Source organism: Ranitomeya imitator, chromosome 2 (genome assembly GCF_032444005.1).
Source record: "Ranitomeya imitator isolate aRanImi1 chromosome 2, aRanImi1.pri, whole genome shotgun sequence".
NCBI lineage: Eukaryota > Metazoa > Chordata > Amphibia > Anura > Dendrobatidae > Ranitomeya > Ranitomeya imitator.
The window spans coordinates 265,791,397-265,815,722 of NC_091283.1; the positions used below are offsets into that span (position 1 = coordinate 265,791,397).

General features: G+C 46.5%; 1 protein-coding gene across 1 annotated transcript in view; it reads right to left on the minus strand.

The window, feature by feature from the left end:
* Nucleotides 1–6,395, minus strand: part of LOC138663039 (oocyte zinc finger protein XlCOF7.1-like) — an 82,734-nt gene extending 76,339 nt beyond the window's left edge. The window contains exons 1-3 of the mRNA XM_069749097.1: nt 6,281–6,395; nt 6,099–6,196; nt 5,810–5,900 (exon numbers count right to left, since the gene is read on the minus strand). Of these exons, the coding sequence (XP_069605198.1) occupies nt 5,810–5,900; nt 6,099–6,196; nt 6,281–6,365 (274 nt within the window). The 5' untranslated portion in view covers nt 6,366–6,395. The remainder of the gene's footprint in view (nt 1–5,809; nt 5,901–6,098; nt 6,197–6,280) is intronic.
* Nucleotides 6,396–24,326: the final 17,931 nt, after the last annotated feature.

Consider the following 24,326-nt stretch of genomic DNA (forward strand, 5'->3'; position numbering starts at 1 on the left):
GATCCTGGTGAATGGGCAGATGGTAATATGCATCTTTTAAATCCAGGACTGTCATATAACATCTGGGAAAAAGAAGTTTAGTCGCCGTTTTAATAGATTCCATCTTAAAGGCATGATACTCTAGATGTTTGTTCAATCTCCGTAAATTTATGATGGTTCGAAAGGATCCATCTGGCTTGGAGATTAAAAATAAAGGGGAATAGAACCCTTTCCCCTGCTGATGTTTTGGAACCTCCACTATAACTTCCTTCCGTCTTAACATATGGACCTCTTTTTCAAGGGCCTTTTTGTTGGTCTAAGGAATCAGGGGCAGTTAAAGTATAAAAATCAGAAGGTTTTTCCCGAAACTCTAATTTTAACCCTGAATCAATTATACCTAAAACCCAATTACTCGCAGTTATTTTAGCCCACTGCGCATAGAAATATTTTAACCTGCCCCCTACTGGAAGATCTTTACTAGCGATAATTTCTTCTTCTTCTTGAGGAAGATGATGAGGCATTAAAGTCTGAACCTTTCTTTTTCAGGTCTGTTGGTTCCCAGTCTCGGTTGTGGTAAGGTCTTCGGTATTGGAAGCGTTTCCTGAAGGTATTCCTAAAGGTAGGATTGAAAGCTTTAGGAAAACCTTTCTTCCTATCTTCCGCCTTAGCTAGGATATCATCCAATACCGGGCCAAACAGGTACTCACCCCTACACGGTATTGTACACAGTTTAGCTCTCGCCTGGGCATCTCCTTTCCAGGTCTTAAGCCATAAGGCTCGGCGAGCAGCGTTTGAGAGGCCTGCTGATCTTGCCGCTAGTTTTAAAGAATCTACTGATGCATCCGCTAAATACGCCACCCCTTCCCGTATTTGCGAAAGGGAGTTCAGCATCTTGTCTCTGGGCACCTTGGATTTTAGCTGTTCCTCCAGCTAAGATATCCATACCATGACGGATCTAGCCGTACACGTGCTAGAGATGGCAGGTTTGAACGCCCCTGCAGATGACTCCCATACTTTTTTCAAATACATATCCGCCTTCCTATCTGACGGATCTTTCAGAAGGCCCACGTCCTCCAGCGGCAAAGCACCGGCTTTAGACGTAGAAGCCACCGCTGCATCCACTTTTGGAACTTTCATCCATTCCGCCAGATCATTGTCGTCAAAGGGATATCTTCTCTTGGCTGATGACGGCAGGAAACCTTTATCCTGCTTATCCCATTCCCGCTTTATAAGGGACTTAACTGTATCCACAACCGGGAATGCCTTACGACTCCTCTGGCACAAGCCCGCAAACATTATGTCCTGTGCGGACCTTGGTTCCTTGCTCTCTGCAACACCCATGGTTGCTCGGACTCCTTTAACTAACATTTCCATGTTTTCCACCGAGAAACAAGGCCTTCCCTCTTCATCTGAGGAGCATGGAGATGAGGAGCGGGAACATTCCCCTTCTTGCAGGGACAGACTAGATCCTGGAGATACGTCCCTGCCCGACCTTTCCTGGCGGCTGCCTCTAAGGGAATAACTTATTTCCTCCCTGATGACCGCTCTAAGGTCTGATGACCGAAGGGGAGCTTCCTCTTCTAAGGTCTGACAGATACAAGCCTGACAAAGCCTCTTGGTATAACTGTCAGGCATTGGAGTCATGCATAGAGCACATTGCTTGTGCTTAGATTTAGTTGTTTTTTTCCCCTAAAACAAAGCACAAATAACAGACCATATCAGCACCAGGTGTTTAGTTAACACTCACCATTAAGGCTGACTCTGTGAATACCGGTTCTGGAGGAGTGGGATCCAAATGTGACGCTGGGGCGCTCGCACGCTGCTGCCCCCGTACCACGCTGCTGCCGCTTCTCCTTGAGCGGCCGCTACCGCTCTTACTGCGCTGCTCCGTTCCCTCTCCATGAGGGTGCTCGGCGTCCCCTACTGAGGACATGGCTGCACAATCTCATTCCATAGGCGCCGCTTTTTTATAGCGCTGCAGCGCTCCTCACCCGGCTTACCCCGGAAGTGTACTAACTACTTCCGGGTTCACCAGCGCCGGTGTGGACGCTGCACACCGTGCTCAACTGCGGACCAGGACGGCACTGCCCGACTCCTGGGACGCGCTCCACATGGCCAGACGAGGGGAGGTCTGCGCGCAGGACACCCCCGACGCTGCTTTCGAGCCCCCGATTCTGCCGTTCTTTGAAGATACCGCGCAGAGGCATGGAGGCCCGGGTAAGACTGCTGCTGCAGGCTCCCGCCGTCCGGACAGGAACCCAAACTGGAGTGTTGAGGGGGACCGCCCCTTTAAATCCTGTAGGTTCCTTTCCGGAAGGTGGGCGGATACCCTCTCTCGTAGGGGTGCTGTTGTGGTGATAGGAAAATTGTTGGTGAATTGGAATGCGCGGGGTTAAAATTTCACCTCACAACATAGCCTATAACGCTCTCGGGGTCCACACGTGTGAGTGTGCAAAATTTTGTGGCTGTAGCTGCGACGGTGCAGATGCCAATCCTGGACATACACACATACATACACACATTCAGCTTTATATATTAGATTTAAAGAGAACTGTGTATAATAGTGCAGAGATGTCTTAAAGGGAACCTGTCAGCAGGATTGTGCTCAGTGACTACAGACACTGTCAGGTTGGTGCAGTTATACTGATTACACAGATACGTGGTGATGAAATCCGTCTTGTGGTTGTTGTTTTATCTGTATTTGTAGTTTTCAGTTAATGAGATTCTCGTGCTTAGAAAAAAAAAAAATATATATATATCACATCCAGCAAGAGGTCACCGGTGATGGCGGCGCCTGCGCAGTAGCATCTATAAGTAAGAGATAGATGTTACTGGACAGGCGCCGCTGGTGTCATTTTGCAGGATGTAATTTTTTTCTAAGCCTCCCAATAACCACAATAATATAGGCATTATCAACAATAATATCAACAGTATTATATGCATTATGTAAAAATGGGGGCAGGACAGTGAGGGATCAGCGACCGGTCATAAGCCAATATAGGTGCATATGTAACCAACAAAACAAAAGTATGGAAAGGGACGGCACCAGACGAGTGCGACTTCTTATGGACCAATATGCAGGTGTCACGAATAAACTGGGCATATGGTGCTCTGCACTAAAAGCATACAGCCAAATAATCCGACAATGAACAAGAAAATAGTCCGGCACTCACCCTTTTTTTTTTTTTTTTTGCTGTGAGATTCGTGTTCTTTATCGGAAGTTAAAATAGTAACATGTAGTACATCCGTTAGGACATCAGGTCAAACATGAGGGTGCAGGAGCGGAGGAAGGACGACAGCCATTTCGCACAGTGCGTGCTTCAACGGGTCCAGTTGATTGATTACCATACGTCATTTCCTTTTTAAGGGTTTCATCAATACGAAAAAATTGGCATGTGTGACAAACTGATAAAGATCTCGAGAGCATACACACTAATGCCCCTAAATTTGCATATAAACGTACCTGTAATCTCTCAGACATATTAGTGCATAATAGAATCTCAATACCTAGAAGTAGTTGGTTGACTAGTAACCCGTTAGTGGGTAATTACAGGTGCGGAAATTGCAGATTCTGTCATCTTCATATTTCAGATAACCCTATCCAAATAGGTCCCATTACACATAAAGTGCAGGATTAAATATTTTGTAAGACTAAATTTGTAGTTTACGTTGTATTTTGTCCTTGCCGATATTTTTATATCGGAAAAACAATAAGACTTCTGATAACGAGATTTAAAGAACACTGTAAGGGTACCGTCACACAGTGCAATTTTCATCGCTACAACGGTACGATCCGTGACGCTCCAGCATCGTAACAATATCGCTCCAGCGTCGTAGACTGCTGTCACACTTTGCAATTTACGACGCTGGAGCGATAATTTCATGACGTATGTGCGATGTAGAAGCCGTTGGTTACTATGCGCACATCTTATACGATATATGTTACACCATGCGATCATGCCGCCACAGCGGGACACTAGACGACGAAAGAAAGTTTCAAACGATCTGCTACGACGTACGATTCTCAGCGGGGTCCCTGATCGCAGGAGCGTGTCAGACACTGCGATATCGTAACTATATCGCTCGAACGTCACGAATCGTGCCGTCGTAGCGATCAAAATTGCACTGTGTGACGGTACCCTAACTCTATAACGACAGATAAAGGTTGTCTAAGGTTAAGCCAGCACATGAAAGAGAAACACAACGCTAATCCTGATTTGCTTAAATTTGCTGGTCTAGAAATCGTCAAATACCCTCTGCAAGGAGGAGATCGGAATAAATTATTATTACAAAAAGAAGCCAGATGGATACTTGATTCTAACGCACAAGGTCCAATCGGCTTAAACGATAGGTTAGATATGGTGGTATTCTTATAAGCAAGAAATTAATAAAGGGTTAAAAATCTTAAGGTACATGGAAAATAGATTCTAAAATAATGTTTGTTGTAGTTACAGTCTGCATAAGAGAAATGATTACTTGTTATTAATTCACAATCACTAACATTTTTTCACTTTGTATTAAACCTTTTTGTAATATGCATGTTCGTCAGAAACCCTTAAAAAGGAAATGACGTATGGTAATCAATCACCTGGACCCGTTGAAGCACACACTGTGCGAAACGGCCGTCGTCCTTCCTCCGCTCCCACACCCTCATGTTTGACCTGATGTCCTAACAGATGTACTACATGTTACTATTTTAACTTCCAATAAAGAACACGAATCTCACAGCAAAAAAAAAAAAAAGGGTGAGTGCCGGACTATTTTCTTGTTCACTGTCAGATGAATATGTAATCAAAGCATCACATAAAGCCCCACCCACAGCCCACCCCATAAAGCCCCGCCCCAGAGCACCACATAAAGCCCCGCCCCAGAGCACCACATAAAGCCCCGCCCCAGAGTACGAGAATCTCATTAACTGAAAACTACAAACACAGATTAAACAACAGTAAACCAGAGTTGCATTCATTTATGGTGGACCATTGGAACTACTATGAATCCTGACCAGAAGAAATAATATCACTCCCCATGTCAGGAGAGATTGTGCAGTAATCTGAATTTCTTAGGATCAGAAACAATGTAATTTATGAGGTGGAGTGAATCCATGAAACCAGGGCTGGAGACAACACATCTCCTGCAGGTGGGAATAAATGTATATTACAGCCATCAGCCACGCACAGCTCAGAGATATATCATGGCACCGGTGTGATGGGTTTATGTAGATTATCACAATCCTCCTGGAAGTTAGTCGGTTTTAATACAAATTGAAAAGTCAGGATAAAGGGAAACTCTGTTATTATACAGAAATTCACACTTGGCCTCACTGCACATTTAATGTTGTCGATCATAAAAGTGAAGTTTGGCCAGAAAGACTGGACCTGGTCTTGTAGGGACCATATGATCACATTCAGCAGCACAGAAGGGAGAGAAGGGAGATTCCTCCGATAAGATCTCAGGGTTCTAGGAAGCCAACAGCATCATTACCCTCCGCTTTCTCTTACAGCCCATCATCATATTTTTCTTCAAGTGATTTTCCATCTTGTCAGCACATTCTACGTACGCTGTCATTTGGCTTTATAGTTCACAGATCTGGGCAGGTAACAGCGTCTCCTAAACCCAGGGGGTAGGTGGATCTACCAGGTTGTAAGATCTATAGAAAAGGGCTTTCAATGACCAAAGTCATTAGAACAGTTTTGGGTGGAGGAGAATGTTGTGGTCTAGAGGCAAAATGGTGATCATGGGAATACGGCCGGACTACACCACCGATAAAGCAGCCACAGCCGGTGACTGAGAAGAATCTGTGACTTCTCTGCATTTAGTGGTCACTACTCACCTGGGTAGCCATATGTAGGAATCTCCTCTTTACACCGCTCATCACCTCTCACATATGTCTCCGTAGTATTAATATGGGTCAGATCTTCACCCTGAAACAAATATTATAAAAGTCACCGACAGATGGAGAAGTCACATCTATGATCAGCTCTAATCCTGCCATCTCCACCGTTCTCATTACACAAGTATAAAACATATAATACTGGTGGATAAAACAAGACTGAGCACAAGACCTTCACCGGCGTCTACACATCATAGGGGAGATCTCCTGACACCTTCTCTCCATCTACCTGATGGTCCTGAGGAGCATTGGGATCTTCTTGCTTGCAGTCCTGTGGAAGAAGAGGATGGGGACATCTCTCTAGTGTTGTCCTCTTACTGGATAGATCTGGAGGAAACACATACAGGGAGTGAATTCATTCTTTACATACAGATAATTATAGGCCGTGTGTATTTAGTCCTGTCCTATTACCTGGAGATGTGAGGGGCTGGGGAACCTCCATTATGGCGTTCTTGTACAGATGTCTGTGTCCTTCTAAATACTCCCACTCCTCCATGGAGAAATAGACAGCGACATCCTGACACCTTATAGGAACCTGACACATACAATGATACCGTCATCCCCCGATCCCTTCATAGTGTTACTGTATAATGTCCCAGCATTCCCAGCAGTGTCACCTCTCCAGTCAGCAGCTCAATCATCTTGTAGATGAGTTCTAGGATCTTCTGGTCATTGATGTCCTCATGGATCAGGGGGTGAGGTGGAGGCCCCGTGATTGGGCTCAGGGGTCTTCCCCATCCCTCAGACACAGGGTCCTGACAGCGATCACATGAGGTCTTCTTCACCACTGTGTAATCCTGGTAATGGAGAGACACATTAATAAATCTCACTACAGACATTTCCAGAGTCCTCACCTCTCCAGTTCTGTCCATCTGTTATTGCCATAGATAAGAATGATGTAATGTGACGTCATCAGAATCTCTCACCTCTCCAGTAAGCCGGAAGAGGATCTCTAGGGTGAGGTGTAATATCCTCTCCGCCATCAAATGTTCTTTTGTAGAAGATCTTCACTGAGAGGATCCGATATTGTAGAGACCTGAATGAGAAGATGAGCCGATGTAACATCATAAGAATCCTGTAATAATACAATTACTGGAGATAATAAGGGAAACATGAGGAGATTTATTATTTTACAGTATTTAGTTTCATTCTTTACATCTACTAATAAATCCTATATATTTAGGTATTACACTGACAGCAGTGATGATACACGGCACTACAGTAGTACAGGGCATCACCGGAGCCATCAGAGGCTTGTATGTTGGATGATCGCACTGGTCAGAGGGGTTTAACAATGGTTCATATATTCTATAGAGTCATTACACACAGAGTGATCTATTTCACGTGTTTATTTCTGTTAATGTTGATGATTATTAGAACAATTAAAGGGAACCTGTCACCTCTTTTGGTCACTATAAGAATCGGCCACTACCTTTCAGGGCTGATATACAGCGTTCTAGAATACTGTAGATAAGCCCCCGATCCGAAATGCAAGATAAGAAAAATAAGTTATTATACTCACCCGGGGGGAGCGGTACGGTGCGATCTGGTGGGTGTCGCAGGTCCGGGTCCTCCCATTTTCTTGCTTCATCACTCCCCAGCATCGCGCTCCTGCACAGGCGCACTTATCAGAGGAAAGTACTGCAGTGCGCTGGGAAAGGTCAGAGGGGCCCGGCGCCTGCGCACTGCAGTACTTTACTCTGCTCTCAGCAAGAAATATAAGTACACCTGTGCAGGAGCGCGATGCCGGGGAGCAATGAAGCAAGCAAGAGGCCAGACCTGGACCTGCGACACCCATCGGACCAGACCGCACAGTACCGCCACCCGGATGAGCATTATAAAAATTATTTTTCTTGTCTTGCAGGTTGGATCAGGGGCTTTTCCACAGCATTATAGAACGCTTTAGATAAGCCCTGAAAGGCAGTGGCTGCATCGTATCTCAGCCACAACGGCTGACAGGTTCACTTTATCAAGAAACACCTGCAAAGGCTCCTAAGAGTTTATAAAGGTCCTTAGTCTGTGTCAGTAGCTCCACAATCATGGGGAAGACTCTGACCTGACAGATGTCCAGAAGGCGTCACTGACACTCCACAAGGAGGGGAAGCCACAAAAGGTCATTGCTAAAGGTGAAAAGTGGAGTGGAAGGAAAAAGTGTGGTAGAAAAAGGAGCACAAGCAACCGGGATAACCGCAGCCCTGAAAGGATTGTTCAGAAAAGGCCATTCAGTAATGTGGGGGAGATTCACAAGGGGTGGACTGCTGCTGGAGTCATTGCTTCACCACACACAGACGTCTCCAGGACATGGGCTACAAGTGTCACATTCCTTGTGTCAGCAACTCATGACCAATAGAACTTAGGGAATGTTTCCACGGTCAGGATTGCATCAAGATTTGCACCAAATCTGCACCAGAGGTCACTGGCAGGTCAGCTGCGTTTTTGATGCGTTTTTACATGCGGATTTGTGTGTTTTTGTAAGCTCAATAAAGATATACAAAAAATAAAAAGAATTGTGATGTCATTTCTTGTCCAACCTCTTCATTTACATACTCCATTGAAGAATAATGTTTACACACATAGATAGATAATAGATAGATCTATAGATAGATATGGGACAGATAGATAATAGATAGATTTATAGATAATAGATACGATAGATCTATCTATCATACATCTATCATCCATCAATCAATAGATATATCTATAGATAGCTAGATATATCGATAAATGATCGATAGATAATAGAGAGATAGATGATAAATAGATATCTATAAATATATCTACGATAGAGCTATCTATCGATAGATATATCTATATATAGCTAGATAGATATATTGATAGATAATAGATACGACAGATCTATCTTATCTATCTATGTCACCTATTATCTATCTATCATCTATCGAATCTATTATCTATCGTATCTATTATCTATCGTATCTATTATCTATCGTATCTATCGTATCTATTATCTATCTATCGATAGATATATCTATAGATGATAGATACTATAGATAATAGATAGATAATACCAAGCCCGATGTTTAGTATACCTATGTATCTATAGATATATCTATCCATAAATATATCTATAGATTTTCCATAGATATATAATAGCAAGGCCGATGTTTATTAAGAGTAATAAATACGTGAAATAGATCACTCTGTGTGTAATGTCTCTATGGAATATAGAATATCACTTTCTGTACTGAAGAACTGAAATAAATTCACTTTTTGATTATATTCTAATTTTGTGAGAAGCCCCTGTAGGGGGCATTACTAATATGTGGGGCAAGCAGGGGCCAGTAGTAATATATGGGGGCACACGGGGGCCAGTAGTAATATATGGGGGCAAGCAGGGGCCAGTAGTAATATATGGGGGCACACGGGGGCCAGTAGTAATATATGGGGGCACACGGGGGCCAGTAGTAATATATGGGGGCACACGGAGGCCAGTAGTAATACATGGGGGCACACGGGGGCCAGTAGTAATATATGGGGCACACGGGAGCCAGTAGTAATATATGGGGGCACACGGGGGCCAGTAGTAATACATGGGGGCACACGGGGGCCAGTAGTAATATATGGGGCACACGGGAGCCAGTAGTAATATATGGGGGCACACGGAGGCCAGTAGTAATACATGGGGGCACACGGGGGCCAGTAGTAATATATGGGGCACACGGGAGCCAGTAGTAATATATGGGGGCACACGGGGGCCAGTAGCAATATATGGGGGCACACGGGGGCCAGTAGCAATCTATGGGGGCACACGGGGCAGTAGTAATATATTGGGGCACACAGGGGCCAGTAGTGATATATGGGGGCACACGGGGGCCAGTAGTGATATATGGGGGCACACGGGGGCCAGTAGTAATATATGGGGGCACACGGGTGCCAGTAGTAATATATGGGGGCACACGGGGGCCAGTAGTAATATATGGGGCCACACGGGGGCCAGTAGCAATCTATGGGGGCACACGGTGGCCAGTAGAAATATATGGGGGCACCAGTAGTAATATATGGGGACACACGGGGGCCAGTAGCAATCTATGGGGACACACGGGGGCCAGTAGCAATCTATGGGGGCACACGGGGGCCAGTAGCAATCTATGGGGGCACACGGCGGTCAGTAGTAATTTATAGGGGCACACGGGGATCAGTAGTAATATATGGGGGCACACGGGGGCCAGTAGCAATCTATGGGGGCACACAGAAGCCAGAAGCAATATATGGAGGCACACGGGGGCCAGTAGTGATCTATGGGGGCACATGGGGGCCAGTAGTAATATATGGGGGCACACGGGGCCAGCAGTAATATATGGGGGCACACAGGGGCCAGTAGTAATATATGTGGGCACACGGGGGCCAGTAGCGATCTATGGGGGCACACGGGGGCCAGTAGCGATCTATGGGGGCACACTGTGGCCAGTAGCGATCTATGGGGGCACACAGGGGCCAGTAGCGATCTATGGGGGCACACGGGGGCCAGTAGTGATCTATGGGGGCACACGGGGGCCAGTAGTAATATATGGGGACACACGGGGGCCAGTAGTAATATATGGGGGCACACAGAGGCCAGTAGTAATATATGGGGGCACACGGGGGCCAGTAGCAATCTATGGGGGCACACGGGGGCCAGTAGCAATCTATGGGGGCACACGGGGGTCAGTAGTAATATATAGGGGCACACGGGGGTCAGTAGTAATATATGGGGGCACACGGGGGGCAGTAGCGATCTATGGGGGCACACAGAAGCCAGAAGCAATATATGGAGGCACACGGGGGCCAGTAGTGATCTATGGGGGCACATGGGGGCCAGTAGCGATCTATGGGGCACACGGGGGCCAGTAGCTATCTATGGGGGCACACGGGGGCCAGTAGCGATCTATGGGGGCACACGGGGGCCAGTAGCGATCTATGGGGGCACACGATGGCCAGTAGCGATCTATGGGGGCACACATGGGCCAGTAGCGATCTATGGGGGCACACGGGGGCCAGTAGTGATCTATGGGGGCACACGGGGGCCAGTAGTAATATATGGGGGCACACGGGGGCCAGTAGTAATATATGGGGGCACACAGAGGCCAGTAGTAATATATGGGGGCAGACGGGGGCCAGTTGCAATCTATGGGGGCACACGGGGGCCAGTAGCAATCTATGGGGGCACACGGGGGTCAGTAGTAATTTATAGGGGCACACGGGGGTCAGTAGTAATATATGGGGGCACACGGGGGCCAGTAGCGATTTATGGGGGCACACAGAAGCCAGAAGCAATATATGGAGGCACACGGGGGCAAGTAGTGATCTATGGGGGCACATGGGGGCCAGTAGTAATATATGGGGGCACACGGGGGCCAGTAGCGATCTATGGGGCACACGGGGGCCAGTAGCTATCTATGGGGGCACACGGGGGCCAGTAGCGATCTGTGGGGGCACACAGGGGCTAGTAGCGATCTATGGGGGCACACAGGGGCCAGTAGTAACATATGGGGGCACACGGGGGCCAGTAGTAATATATGAGGGCACACGGGGGCCAGTAGTAATATATGGGGGGACACAGGGGCCAGTAGTAATATATGTGGGCACACAGGGGCCAGTAGTAATATATGTGGGCACACAGGGGCCACTAATACTAGTTAGGGCCACATAGAAGGACGTATGGCCTCTGTAGGTGAATATCACCATGTGGGGGAAGAAGGGAGAATTCTTACAGTGGCCGGTAGAGTTGAGCGACCTTGACCTTTTTAGAGTCGAGCCGGGTTTCGCGAAACCCGACTATCTCAAAAGTCGGGTCGAGTGAAATCGGCCGATTATGACGTAAAGTCGGGATCGACCGAAACACGAAACCCAATGCAAGTCAATGGGGCAGCATAGTCGGCAGTGAGTGGGGGCCAGGAAAACACCTAGAGTGCCCATTTTAATGTCAAAACCATCCATTCTTCTTAATGAAGCTTGTCAAGTGTAATTAACATTATAATAATTGGAAGGCATTTGAAATTGGGGGTCATTTGGCTAAAGTTGTGGTGGGTAGGGCTGGTTCAAGTAATTAGTGGGCCCAGGAAATCTGGACCACGTCACGCCAGTGGAGCAGGGAGAGGTAAGTATTTCAACTTTGCAAGTGCTGTGAACCTGAGCAAGCAGGGGGGGCCCACTCGTTGGCATTGGCACTGGCACAGGGCCCCTCAAAGTACAGCGGTGTGTTTGCACGGCGGGGGCGCCTCCCACCGGCAGCAACACTTTTGCGTACTATGAGAGGCCCTGTGCCAGTGACGTCGCCAACTAGTATTCCTCCCCCCACCTGATGAAGGAACCTGCACTTTCATCTGCACCTTCCTCTTTGTCCCCGTGTAAGGTGGTATGGTATGCGGGAAGAGGAACCTGACTTTCAGCAGGGTCACAATCTTGCTGTGTAGCGTGCACGGGGAATTTTGCGTTATGGGTCAATGTACCAGCAGACTCATCTATCACTGGCTGGGCAATGGGCAGGATGAGGAGGAAACACAGATATAGGCCCAAAGAATAAAGTTGGCTACATGCAGTTCAAAATTGGTAACACAAGACTAACCAGGGGGCATTGCAGTGGAGGACAACTGGAATGAGAGGCTGACACAGAGAGTAGGCCCAAATCAGTAAGTAGTCGAAATGCAGTTCAAAATTGGCAACCGTAGTAAACAGGCGGCACAGCTTTGTTCAGTGGAGAACAGCAAGGAGTGGCAGACACCGATAGTAGGCCCCAACCCAACTAGTAGGCCAAATGCAGTCTAACATTAACAACTACTTAACGAGCGCCTGAAAACGGAATTTCAGGACAGGAAACCAGGAGAACAGCAAGGAGCGGCAGACACTGTTAGTAGGCCCCAAACCAACTAGTACGCCAAATGCAGTTGTTCCATTTAACCACAATTTAACGAGAGCCTGAAGATAGAAGCTCAGGAAAGGCAACCTGGAGAACACCTTGGAGTGGAACACACCATCTCTCTCCACCCCATACCCAATTTGTAGGCCTAATGCAGTGTAGTTTTCTACAACTACTAAACGAGAGCCGGAAGATCGAAGCTCAGGAAAGGCAACCTGGGGAACACCTTGGAGTGTAACACACCCTCTCTACACCCCATACCCAATTTGTAGGCCTAATGCAGCGTAGTTTCCAACAACTACTAAACGAGAGCCGGAAGATCGAAGCTCAGGAAAGGCAACCTGGGGAACACCTTGGAGTGTAACACACCCTCTCTCTACACCCCATACCCAATTTGTAGGCCTAATGCAGCGTAGTTTCCGACAACTACTAAACGAGAGCCGGAAGATCGAAGCTCAGGAAAGGCAACCTGGGGAACACCTTGGAGTGTAACACACCCTCTCTCTACACCCCATACCCAATTTGTAGGCCTAATGCAGCGTAGTTTCCGACAACTACTAAACGAGAGCCGGAAGATCGAAGCTCAGGAAAGGCAACCTGGGGAACACCTTGGAGTGTAACACACCCTCTCTCTACACCCCATACCCAATGTGTAGGCCTAATGCAGCGTAGTTTCCGACAACTACTAAACGAGAGCATGAAGATCGAAGCTCAGGAAAGGCAACCTGGGGAACACCTTGGAGTGTAACACACCCTCTCTCTACACCACGGAAGGGCTGATTCTTAAGAATGAAGGCTGTCGGAAAGAAGCATTGCGCGTCCGAGGGTGATTATATTCTTATTAGGTATATACTCACCCTCGGACGCGCCCTGCTTCTTTATTTGTAATGAATGTTTATTTGCAATGTGCTTTTGACTTACTCTTTTTTTTAGGTAAATAATGATTTTATTGTTTTCATTGTTTTGCATCTTCTTGGCAATAATATAAAGAAGACGCGACAGGACAACACTCGGTGGATGCCATATCTGTGTTTTAAATTTAAAAAAACTTTCAGTTAACTACTTGCAGGAGAAAGTTATTGTAGCTGGTGGCCATTTTTAGTACTGTTAAGTAAAAAGGGCAGCACACTGCAGCGCCAAAACATGCAAACTTGAAAACACGAGAGAGAGAATTTGAGTCCAAGAAGAGGTTTCACATGTACCCATTCAGATGGAGACGTTTATTCTCGGTGAGGTAGGTCAAGCGTAGGACCTCGTATAGGAGAGATGCCGTAAAGTGGCTACGAGGTACACATAAATATGGCCATTTTTATGCGCTAAAAGCTCTCATTTTTCATATTTCTAGTGCAGTAATGCAGTTCAAATTTCGTGTTTTCAAGTTTGCATGTTTTGGCGCTGCAGTGTGCTGCCCTTTTTACTTAACTATATACGAGTTGGCGACTCTGGGTTCAGCACCTGTTCACACTCAGTCTATGTTTGGATGTGCAGGTCAGGTTTTTGAAATGTATTCTTTAGCCTTCTGATCGTGCACTCCCCGCCTCCTAGCCACAGGTGTTTTAATTATAGTAGGTCCAATACCCCTCCACAGAAAGAGAGAATTTGAGTCCAAGAAGAGGTTTCACATGTACCCATTCAGATGGAGACGTTTATTCTCGGTGAGGTAGGTCAAGCGTAGGACCTCGTATAAGAGAGATGCCGTAAAGTGGCTACGAGGTACACATAAATATGGCCATTTTTATGCGCTAAAAGCTCTCATTTTTCATATTTCTAGTGCAGTAATGCAGTTCAAATTTCGTGTTTTCAAGTTTGCATGTTTTGGCGCTGCAGTGTGCTGCCCTTTTTACTTAACTATATACGAGTTGGCGACTCTGGGTTCAGCACCTGTTCACACTCAGTCTATGTTTGGATGTGCAGGTCAGGTTTTTGAAATGCATTTTTAGTACTGTACCAGATTTTTGTTGTAAGTGTTTGTTTTTAATTTTAACATGTCTGCAATTGATATCTCTCCAGTATTTTCTTTTTTATAAGCAAAATCCTTTTTTTTTAATTTTCTGATGTTGGTTCAAGGGGTACACGGGCAGCAGTAGACAGGTCAGTGGAGGCCTAGTGGAAGGAGGGACCGCAGACAGGCTTCGAAGGCCTAACATAATAAATTGGGCTGGCTGTAGGCAATTAAAAATTGGTTCCAGGGGAACACGGGCAGCAGTGGCCTGGTCAGTGTAGTATTAGTGGAAAGAATGGGCCGCAGACAGGCTTCAAAGGCCTAACATAACAAAAATTAGGATGTTGGCAATTTACAATTGGTTCCAGGGGAACACGGACAGCAGTAGACAGGTCAGTGGAGGCCTAGTGGAAGGAGGGACCGCAGATGCGCCAATGTTTCCCCCATACCCAATTTGTAGGCCTAATGCAGCGTAGTTTCCAACAACTACTAAACGAGAGCCGGAAGATCGAAGCTCAGGAAAGGCAACCTGGAGAACACCTTGGAGTGTAACACACCCTCTCTCTACACCCCATACCCAATTTGTAGGCCTAATGCAGCGTAGTTTCCGACAACTACTAAACGAGAGCCGGAAGATCGAAGCTCAGGAAAGGCAACCTGGAGAACACCTTGGAGTGTAACACACCCTCTCTCTACACCCCATACCCAATTTGTAGGCCTAATGCAGCGTAGTTTCCAACAACTACTAAACGAGAGCCGGAAGATCGAAGCTCAGGAAAGGCAACCTGGGGAACACCTTGGAGTGTAACACACCCTCTCTCTACACCCCATACCCAATTTGTAGGCCTAATGCAGCGTAGTTTCCAACAACTACTAAACGAGAGCCGGAAGATCGAAGCTCAGGAAAGGCAACCTGGAGAACACCTTGGAGTGTAACACACCCTCTCTCTACACCCCATACCCAATTTGTAGGCCTAATGCAGCGTAGTTTCCAACAACTACTAAACGAGAGCCGGAAGATCGAAGCTCAGGAAAGGCAACCTGGAGAACACCTTGGAGTGTAACACACCCTCTCTCTACACCCCATACCCAATTTGTAGGCCTAATGCAGCGTAGTTTTCAACAACTACTAAACGAGAGCCGGAAGATCGAAGCTCAGGAAAGGCAACCTGGGGAACACCTTGGAGTGTAACACACCCTCTCTCTACACCCCATACCCAATGTGTAGGCCTAATGCAGCGTAGTTTCCGACAACTACTAAACGAGAGCATGAAGATCGAAGCTCAGGAAAGGCAACCTGGGGAACACCTTGGAGTGTAACACACCCTCTCTCTACACCCCATACCCAATTTGTAGGCCTAATGCAGCGTAGTTTCCAACAACTACTAAACGAGAGCCGGAAGATCGACGCTCAGGAAAGGCAACCTGGAGAACACCTTGGAGTGTAACACACACTCTCTCTACACCCCATACCCAATTTGTAGGCCTAATGCAGCGTAGTTTCCAACAACTACTAAAGGAGAGCCGGAAGATCGAAGCTCAGGAAAGGCAACCTGGAGAACACCTTGGAGTGTAACACACCCTCTCTCTACACCCCATACCCAATTTGTAGGCCTAATGCAGCGTAGTTTCCAACAACTACTAAACAAGAGCCGGAAGATCGAAGCTCAGGAAAGGCAACCTGGGGAACACCTTGGAGTGTAACACACCCTCTCTCTACACCCCATACCCAATGTGTAGGCCTAATGCAACGTAGTTTCCGACAACTACTAAACGAGAGCATGAAGATCGAAGCTCAGGAAAGGCAACCTGGGGAACACCTTGGAGTGTAACACACCCTCTCTCTACACCACGGAAGGGCTGATTCTTAAGAATGAAGGCTGTCGGAAAGAAGCATTGCGCGTCCGAGGGTGATTATATTCTTATTAGGTATATACTCACCCTCAGACCCGCCCTGCTTCTTTATTTGTAATGAATGTTTATTTGCAATGTGCTTTTGACTTACTCTTTTTTTTAGGTAAATAATGATTTTATTGTTTTCATTGTTTTGCATCTTCTTGGCAATAATATAAAGAAGACGCGACAGGACAACACTCGGTGGATGCCATATCTGTGTTTTAAATTTAAAAAAACTTTCAGTTAACTACTTGCAGGAGAAAGTTATTGTAGCTGGTGGCCATTTTTAGTACTGTACCAGATTTTTGTTGTATGTGTTTGTTTTTAATTTTAACATGTCTGCAATTGATATCTCTCCAGTATTTTCTTTTTTATAAGCAAAATACTTTTTTTTTTATTTTCTGATGTTGGTTCAAGGGGTACACGGGCAGCAGTAGACAGGTCAGTGGAGGCCTAGTGGAAGGAGGGACCGCAGACAGGCTCCGAAGGCCTAACATAATAAATTGGGCTGGCTGTAGGCAATTTACAATTGGTTCCAGGGGAACACGGGCAGCAGTAGACAGGTCAGTGGAGGCCTAGTGGAAGGAGGGACCGCAGACAGGCTTCGAAGGCCTAACATAATAAATTGGGCTTGCTGTAGGCAATTTACAATTGGTTCCAGGGGAACACGGGCAGCAGTAGACAGGTCAGTGGAGGCCTAGTGGAAGGAGGGACCGCAGACAGGCTTCGAAGGCCTAACATAATAAATTGGGCTGGCTGTAGGCAATTTACAATTGGTTCCAGGGGAACACGGGCAGCAGTAGACAGGTCAGTGGAGGCCTATTGAAGGAGGGACCGCAGACAGGCTTCGAAGCCCTAACATAATAAATTGGGCTGGCTGTAGGCAATTTACAATTGGTTCCAGGGGAACACGGGCAGCAGTAGACAGGTCAGTGGTGGCCTAGTGGAAGGAGGGACCGCAGACAGGCTTCGAAGGCTGTTATGTTTGCTAATGACAGGTGTTATGAAGGCAATCCAGAAACACAGTGTGCTTAGCGATCAGAGCGCACACAGTGATCTGACAAATACCCAAAAATACAAGAACGAGCTCTGAGACGTGGAAACTCTGTAGACTGCACACCTGATCCTATCCTAAACACAACTAAAAGCGGCTGTGGATTGCGCCTAACAACTACCTAGGCAACTCGGCACAGCCTAAGAAACTAGCTAGCCTGAAGATAGAAAAATAGGCCTGACTTGCCCCAGAGAAGTTCCCCAAAGGAAAAGGCAGCCCCCCACATATAATGACTGTGAGTAAGATGAAAAGACAAAACGTAGGGATGAAATAGATTCAGCAAAGTGGGGCCCGATATTCTAGGACAGAGCGAGGACAGTAAAGCGAACTTTGCAGTCTACAAAAAACCCTAAAGCAAAACCACGCAAAGGGGGCAAAAAAAAACCACCGTGCCGAACTAACGGCACGGCGGTACACCCTTTGCGTCTCAGAGCTTCCAGCAAAACAAAAGACAAGCTGGACAGAAAAAAAGCAACAAAAAAGCAAAAAGCACTTAGCTATACAGAGCAGCAGGTCACAGGAACAATCAGGAGAAGCTCAGATCCAACACTGAAACATTGACAAGGAGCAAGGATAGCAGCATCAGGCGGAGTTAAGTAATGAAGCAGTTAACGAGCTCACCAGAACACCTGAGGGAGGAAGCTCAGAAGCTGCAGTACCACTTGTGACCACAGGAGTGAATTCAGCCACAGAATTCACAACAGTACCCCCCCCTTGAGGAGGGGTCACCGAACCCTCACCAGAGCCCCCAGGCCGACCAGGATGAGCCGCATGAAAGGCACGAACAAGATCGGAAGCATGAACATCAGAGGCAAAAACCCAGGAATTATCTTCCTGAGCATAACCCTTCCATTTAACCAGATACTGGAGTTTCCGTCTAGAAACACGAGAATCCAAAATCTTCTCCACAATATACTCCAATTCCCCCTCCACCAAAACCGGGGCAGGAGGCTCAACAGATGGAACCATAGGTGCCACGTATCTCCGCAACAACGACCTATGGAATACATTATGTATGGAAAAGGAGTCTGGGAGGGTCAAACGAAAAGACACAGGATTGAGAACCTCAGAAATCCTATACGGACCAATAAAACGAGGTTTAAATTTAGGAGAGGAAACCTTCATAGGAATATGACGAGAAGATAACCAAACCAGATCCCCAACACGAAGTCGGGGACCCACACGGCGTCTGCGATTAGCGAAAAGTTGAGCTTTCTCCTGGGACAAGATCAAATTGTCCACTACCTGAGTCCAGATCTGCTGCAACCTATCCACCACAGAATCCACACCAGGACAGTCCGAAGACTCAACCTGTCCTGAAGAGAAACGAGGATGGAACCCAGAATTGCAAAAAAATGGAGAAACCAAGGTAGCCGAGCTGGCCCGATTATTAAGGGCGAACTCAGCCAACGGCAAAAAGGACACCCAATCATCCTGGTCTGCAGAAACAAAACATCTCAGATATGTTTCCAAGGTCTGATTGGTTCGTTCGGTCTGGCCATTAGTCTGAGGATGGAAAGCCGAGGAAAAGGATAGGTCAATGCCCATCCTACCACAAAAGGCTCGCCAAAACCTTGAAACAAACTGGGAACCTCTGTCAGAAACAATATTCTCAGGAATGCCATGCAACCGAACCACATGCTGAAAGAACAAAGGTACCAAATCAGAGGAGGAAGGCAATTTAGCCAAGGGCACCAGATGGACCATTTTAGAAAAGCGATCACAGACCACCCAAATGACTGACATCTTTTGAGAAACGGGAAGGTCAGAAATTAAATCCATCGAAATATGTGTCCAAGGCCTCTTTGGGACTGGCAAGGGCAAAAGCAACACACTGGCACGAGAACAGCAGGGCTTAGCCCTAGCACAAATCCCACAGGACTGCACAAAAGTACGTACATCCCGTGACAGAGATGGCCACCAGAAGGATCTAGCCACTAACTCTCTGGTACCAAAGATTCCAGGATGACCAGCCAACACCGAACAATGAAGTTCAGAGATAAGTTTATTAGTCCACCTATCAGGGACGAACAGTTTCTCTGCTGGACAACGATCAGGTTTATTCGCCTGAAATTTTTGCAGCACCCGCCGCAAATCAGGGGAGATGGCAGACACAATGACTCCTTCCTTGAGGATACCCGCTGGCTCAGATAAACCCGGAGAGTCGGGCACAAAACTCCTAGACAGAGCATCCGCCTTCACATTTTTAGAGCCCGGAAGGTACGAAATCACAAAGTCGAAGCGGGCAAAAAATAACGACCAACGGGCCTGTCTAGGATTCAAGCGCTTGGCAGACTCGAGATAAGTCAAGTTCTTATGATCAGTCAATACCACCACACGATGCTTAGCTCCTTCAAGCCAATGACGCCACTCCTCGAATGCCCACTTCATGGCCAGCAACTCTCGATTACCCACATCATAATTACGCTCAGCGGGCGAAAACTTCCTGGAAAAGAAAGCACATGGTTTCATCACTGAGCAATCAGAACCTCTCTGTGACAAAACCGCCCCTGCTCCAATCTCAGAAGCATCAACCTCGACCTGGAACGGAAGAGAAACATCTGGCTGACACAACACAGGGGCAGAACAAAAACGACGCTTCAACTCCTGAAAAGCTTCCACAGCAGCAGAAGACCAATTAACCAAATCAGCACCCTTCTTGGTCAAATCGATCAATGGTTTGGCAATGCTAGAAAAATTACAGATGAAGCGACGATAAAAATTAGCAAAGCCCAGGAACTTTTGCAGACTTTTCAGAGATGTCGGCTGAATCCAATCCTGGATGGCTTGGACCTTAACTGGATCCATCTCGATAGTAGAAGGGGTAAAGATGAACCCCAAAAATGAAACTTTCTGCACACCGAAGAGACACTTTGATCCCTTCACAAACAAAGAGTTAGCACGCAGGACCTGAAAAACCATTCTGACCTGCTTCACATGAGACTCCCAATCATCTGAGAAGATCAAAATGTCATCCAAGTAAACAATCAGGAATTTATCCAGATACTCACGGAAGATGTCATGCATAAAAGACTGAAACACAGATGGAGCATTGGCAAGTCCGAACGGCATCACTAGATACTCAAAATGACCCTCGGGCGTATTGAATGCAGTTTTCCATTCATCTCCTTGCCTGATTCTCACCAGATTATACGCACCACGAAGATCTATCTTAGTGAACCAACTAGCCCCCTTAATCCGAGCAAACAAGTCAGATAACAATGGCAAGGGATACTGAAATTTAACAGTGATCTTATTAAGAAGGCGGTAATCAATACACGGTCTCAGCGAACCATCCTTCTTGGCTACAAAGAAGAACCCTGCTCCCAGTGGTGATGACGATGGGCGAATATGTCCCTTCTCCAGGGATTCCTTCACATAACTGCGCATAGCGGCGTGTTCGGGCACGGATAAATTAAATAATCGACCTTTAGGGAATTTACTACCAGGAATCAAATTGATAGCACAATCACAATCCCTATGCGGAGGTAGAGCATCGGACTTGGGTTCTTCAAATACATCCTGATAATCAGACAAGAACTCTGGGACCTCAGAAGGGGTGGATGACGAAATCGACAAAAATGGAACATCACCATGTACCCCCTGACAACCCCAGCTGGATACCGACATGGAATTCCAATCCAATACTGGATTATGGGTTTGTAGCCATGGCAACCCCAACACGACCACATCATGCAGATTATGCAACACCAGAAAGCGAATAACTTCCTGATGTGCAGGAGCCATGCACATGGTCAGCTGGGCCCAGTATTGAGGTTTATTCTTGGCCAAAGGTGTAGCATCAATTCCTCTCAATGGAATAGGACACCGCAAAGGCTCCAAGAAAAACCCACAACGTTTAGCATAATCCAAATCCATCAGATTCAGGGCAGCGCCCGAAACCACAAACGCCATGACAGAAAACGACGACAAAGAGCATATCAAGGTAATGGACAGAAGGAATTTGGACTGTACAGTACCAATGACGGCAGACCTAGCGGACCGCTTAGTGCGCTTAGGACAATCAGAAATAGCATGAGTGGAATCACCACAGTAGAAACACAGACCATTCAGACGTCTGTATTCCTGCCGTTCAACTCTAGTCATAGTCCTATCGCACTGCATAGGCTCAGGTTTAACCTCAGGCAGTACCGCCAAATGGTGCACAGATTTACGCTCGCGCAAGCGTCGACCGATCTGAATGGCCAAAGACAAAGACTCATTCAAACCAGCAGGCATAGGAAATCCCACCATGACATCCTTAAGAGCCTCAGAGAGACCCTTTCTGAACAAAGCTGCCAGCGCAGATTCATTCCACTGAGTGAGTACTAACCATTTCCTAAATTTCTGACAATATACTTCTATATCATCCTGACCCTGGCACAAAGCCAGCAAATTTTTCTCAGCCTGATCCACTGAATTAGGCTCATCGTACAGCAATCCGAGCGCCAGGAAAAACGCATCGACACTACTCAATGCAGGGTCTCCTGGCGCAAGAGAAAATGCCCAGTCTTGAGGGTCGCCGCGCAAAAAAGAAATAATAATCAAAACCTGTTGAATAGGATTACCAGAAGAATGAGGTTTCAAGGCCAGAAATAGCTTACAATTATTTTTGAAACTTAGAAACTTAGTTCTATCTCCAAAAAACAAATCAGGAATAGGAATTCTTGGTTCTAACATAGATTTCTGATCAATAGTATCTTGAATTTTTTGTACATTTATAACGAGATTATCCATTGAAGAGCACAGACCCTGAATATCCATGTCCACACCTGTGTCCAGAATCACCCAAATGTCTAGGGGAAAAAAAAAAAGTGAACACAGAGCAGAAAAAAAAAAAAATGATGTCAGAACTTTTTCTTTCCCTCTATTGAGAATCATTAGTTTGGCTCCTTGTACTGTTATGTTTGCTAATGACAGGTGTTATGAAGGCAATCCAGAAACACAGTGTGCTTAGCGATCAGAGCGCACACAGTGATCTGACAAATACCCAAAAATACAAGAACGAGCTCTGAGACGTGGAAACTCTGTAGACTGCACTCCTGATCCTATCCTAAACACAACTAAAAGCGGCTGTGGATTGCGCCTAACAACTACCTAGGCAACTCGGCACAGCCTAAGAAACTAGCTAGCCTGAAGATAGAAAAATAGGCCTGACTTGCCCCAGAGAAGTTCCCCAAAGGAAAAGGCAGCCCCCCACATATAATGACTGTGAGTAAGATGAAAAGACAAAACGTAGGGATGAAATAGATTCAGCAAAGTGGGGCCCGATATTCTAGGACAGAGCGAGGACAGTAAAGCGAACTTTGCAGTCTACAAAAAACCCTAAAGCAAAACCACGCAAAGGGGGCAAAAAAAAACCACCGTGCCGAACTAACGGCACGGCGGTACACCCTTTGCGTCTCAGAGCTTCCAGCAAAACAAAAGACAAGCTGGACAGAAAAAAAGCAACAAAAAAGCAAAAAGCACTTAGCTATACAGAGCAGCAGGTCACAGGAACAATCAGGAGAAGCTCAGATCCAACACTGAAACATTGACAAGGAGCAAGGATAGCAGCATCAGGCGGAGTTAAGTAATGAAGCAGTTAACGAGCTCACCAGAACACCTGAGGGAGGAAGCTCAGAAGCTGCAGTACCACTTGTGACCACAGGAGTGAATTCAGCCACAGAATTCACAACAGTACCCCCCCCTTGAGGAGGGGTCACCGAACCCTCACCAGAGCCCCCAGGCCGACCAGGATGAGCCGCATGAAAGGCACGAACAAGATCGGAAGCATGAACATCAGAGGCAAAAACCCAGGAATTATCTTCCTGAGCATAACCCTTCCATTTAACCAGATACTGGAGTTTCCGTCTAGAAACACGAGAATCCAAAATCTTCTCCACAATATACTCCAATTCCCCCTCCACCAAAACCGGGGCAGGAGGCTCAACAGATGGAACCATAGGTGCCACGTATCTCCGCAACAACGACCTATGGAATACATTATGTATGGAAAAGGAGTCTGGGAGGGTCAAACGAAAAGACACAGGATTGAGAACCTCAGAAATCCTATACGGACCAATAAAACGAGGTTTAAATTTAGGAGAGGAAACCTTCATAGGAATATGACGAGAAGATAACCAAACCAGATCCCCAACACGAAGTCGGGGACCCACACGGCGTCTGCGATTAGCGAAAAGTTGAGCTTTCTCCTGGGACAAGATCAAATTGTCCACTACCTGAGTCCAGATCTGCTGCAACCTATCCACCACAGAATCCACACCAGGACAGTCCGAAGACTCAACCTGTCCTGAAGAGAAACGAGGATGGAACCCAGAATTGCAAAAAAATGGAGAAACCAAGGTAGCCGAGCTGGCCCGATTATTAAGGGCGAACTCAGCCAACGGCAAAAAGGACACCCAATCATCCTGGTCTGCAGAAACAAAACATCTCAGATATGTTTCCAAGGTCTGATTGGTTCGTTCGGTCTGGCCATTAGTCTGAGGATGGAAAGCCGAGGAAAAGGATAGGTCAATGCCCATCCTACCACAAAAGGCTCGCCAAAACCTTGAAACAAACTGGGAACCTCTGTCAGAAACAATATTCTCAGGAATGCCATGCAACCAAACCACATGCTGAAAGAACAAAGGTACCAAATCAGAGGAGGAAGGCAATTTAGCCAAGGGCACCAGATGGACCATTTTAGAAAAGCGATCACAGACCACCC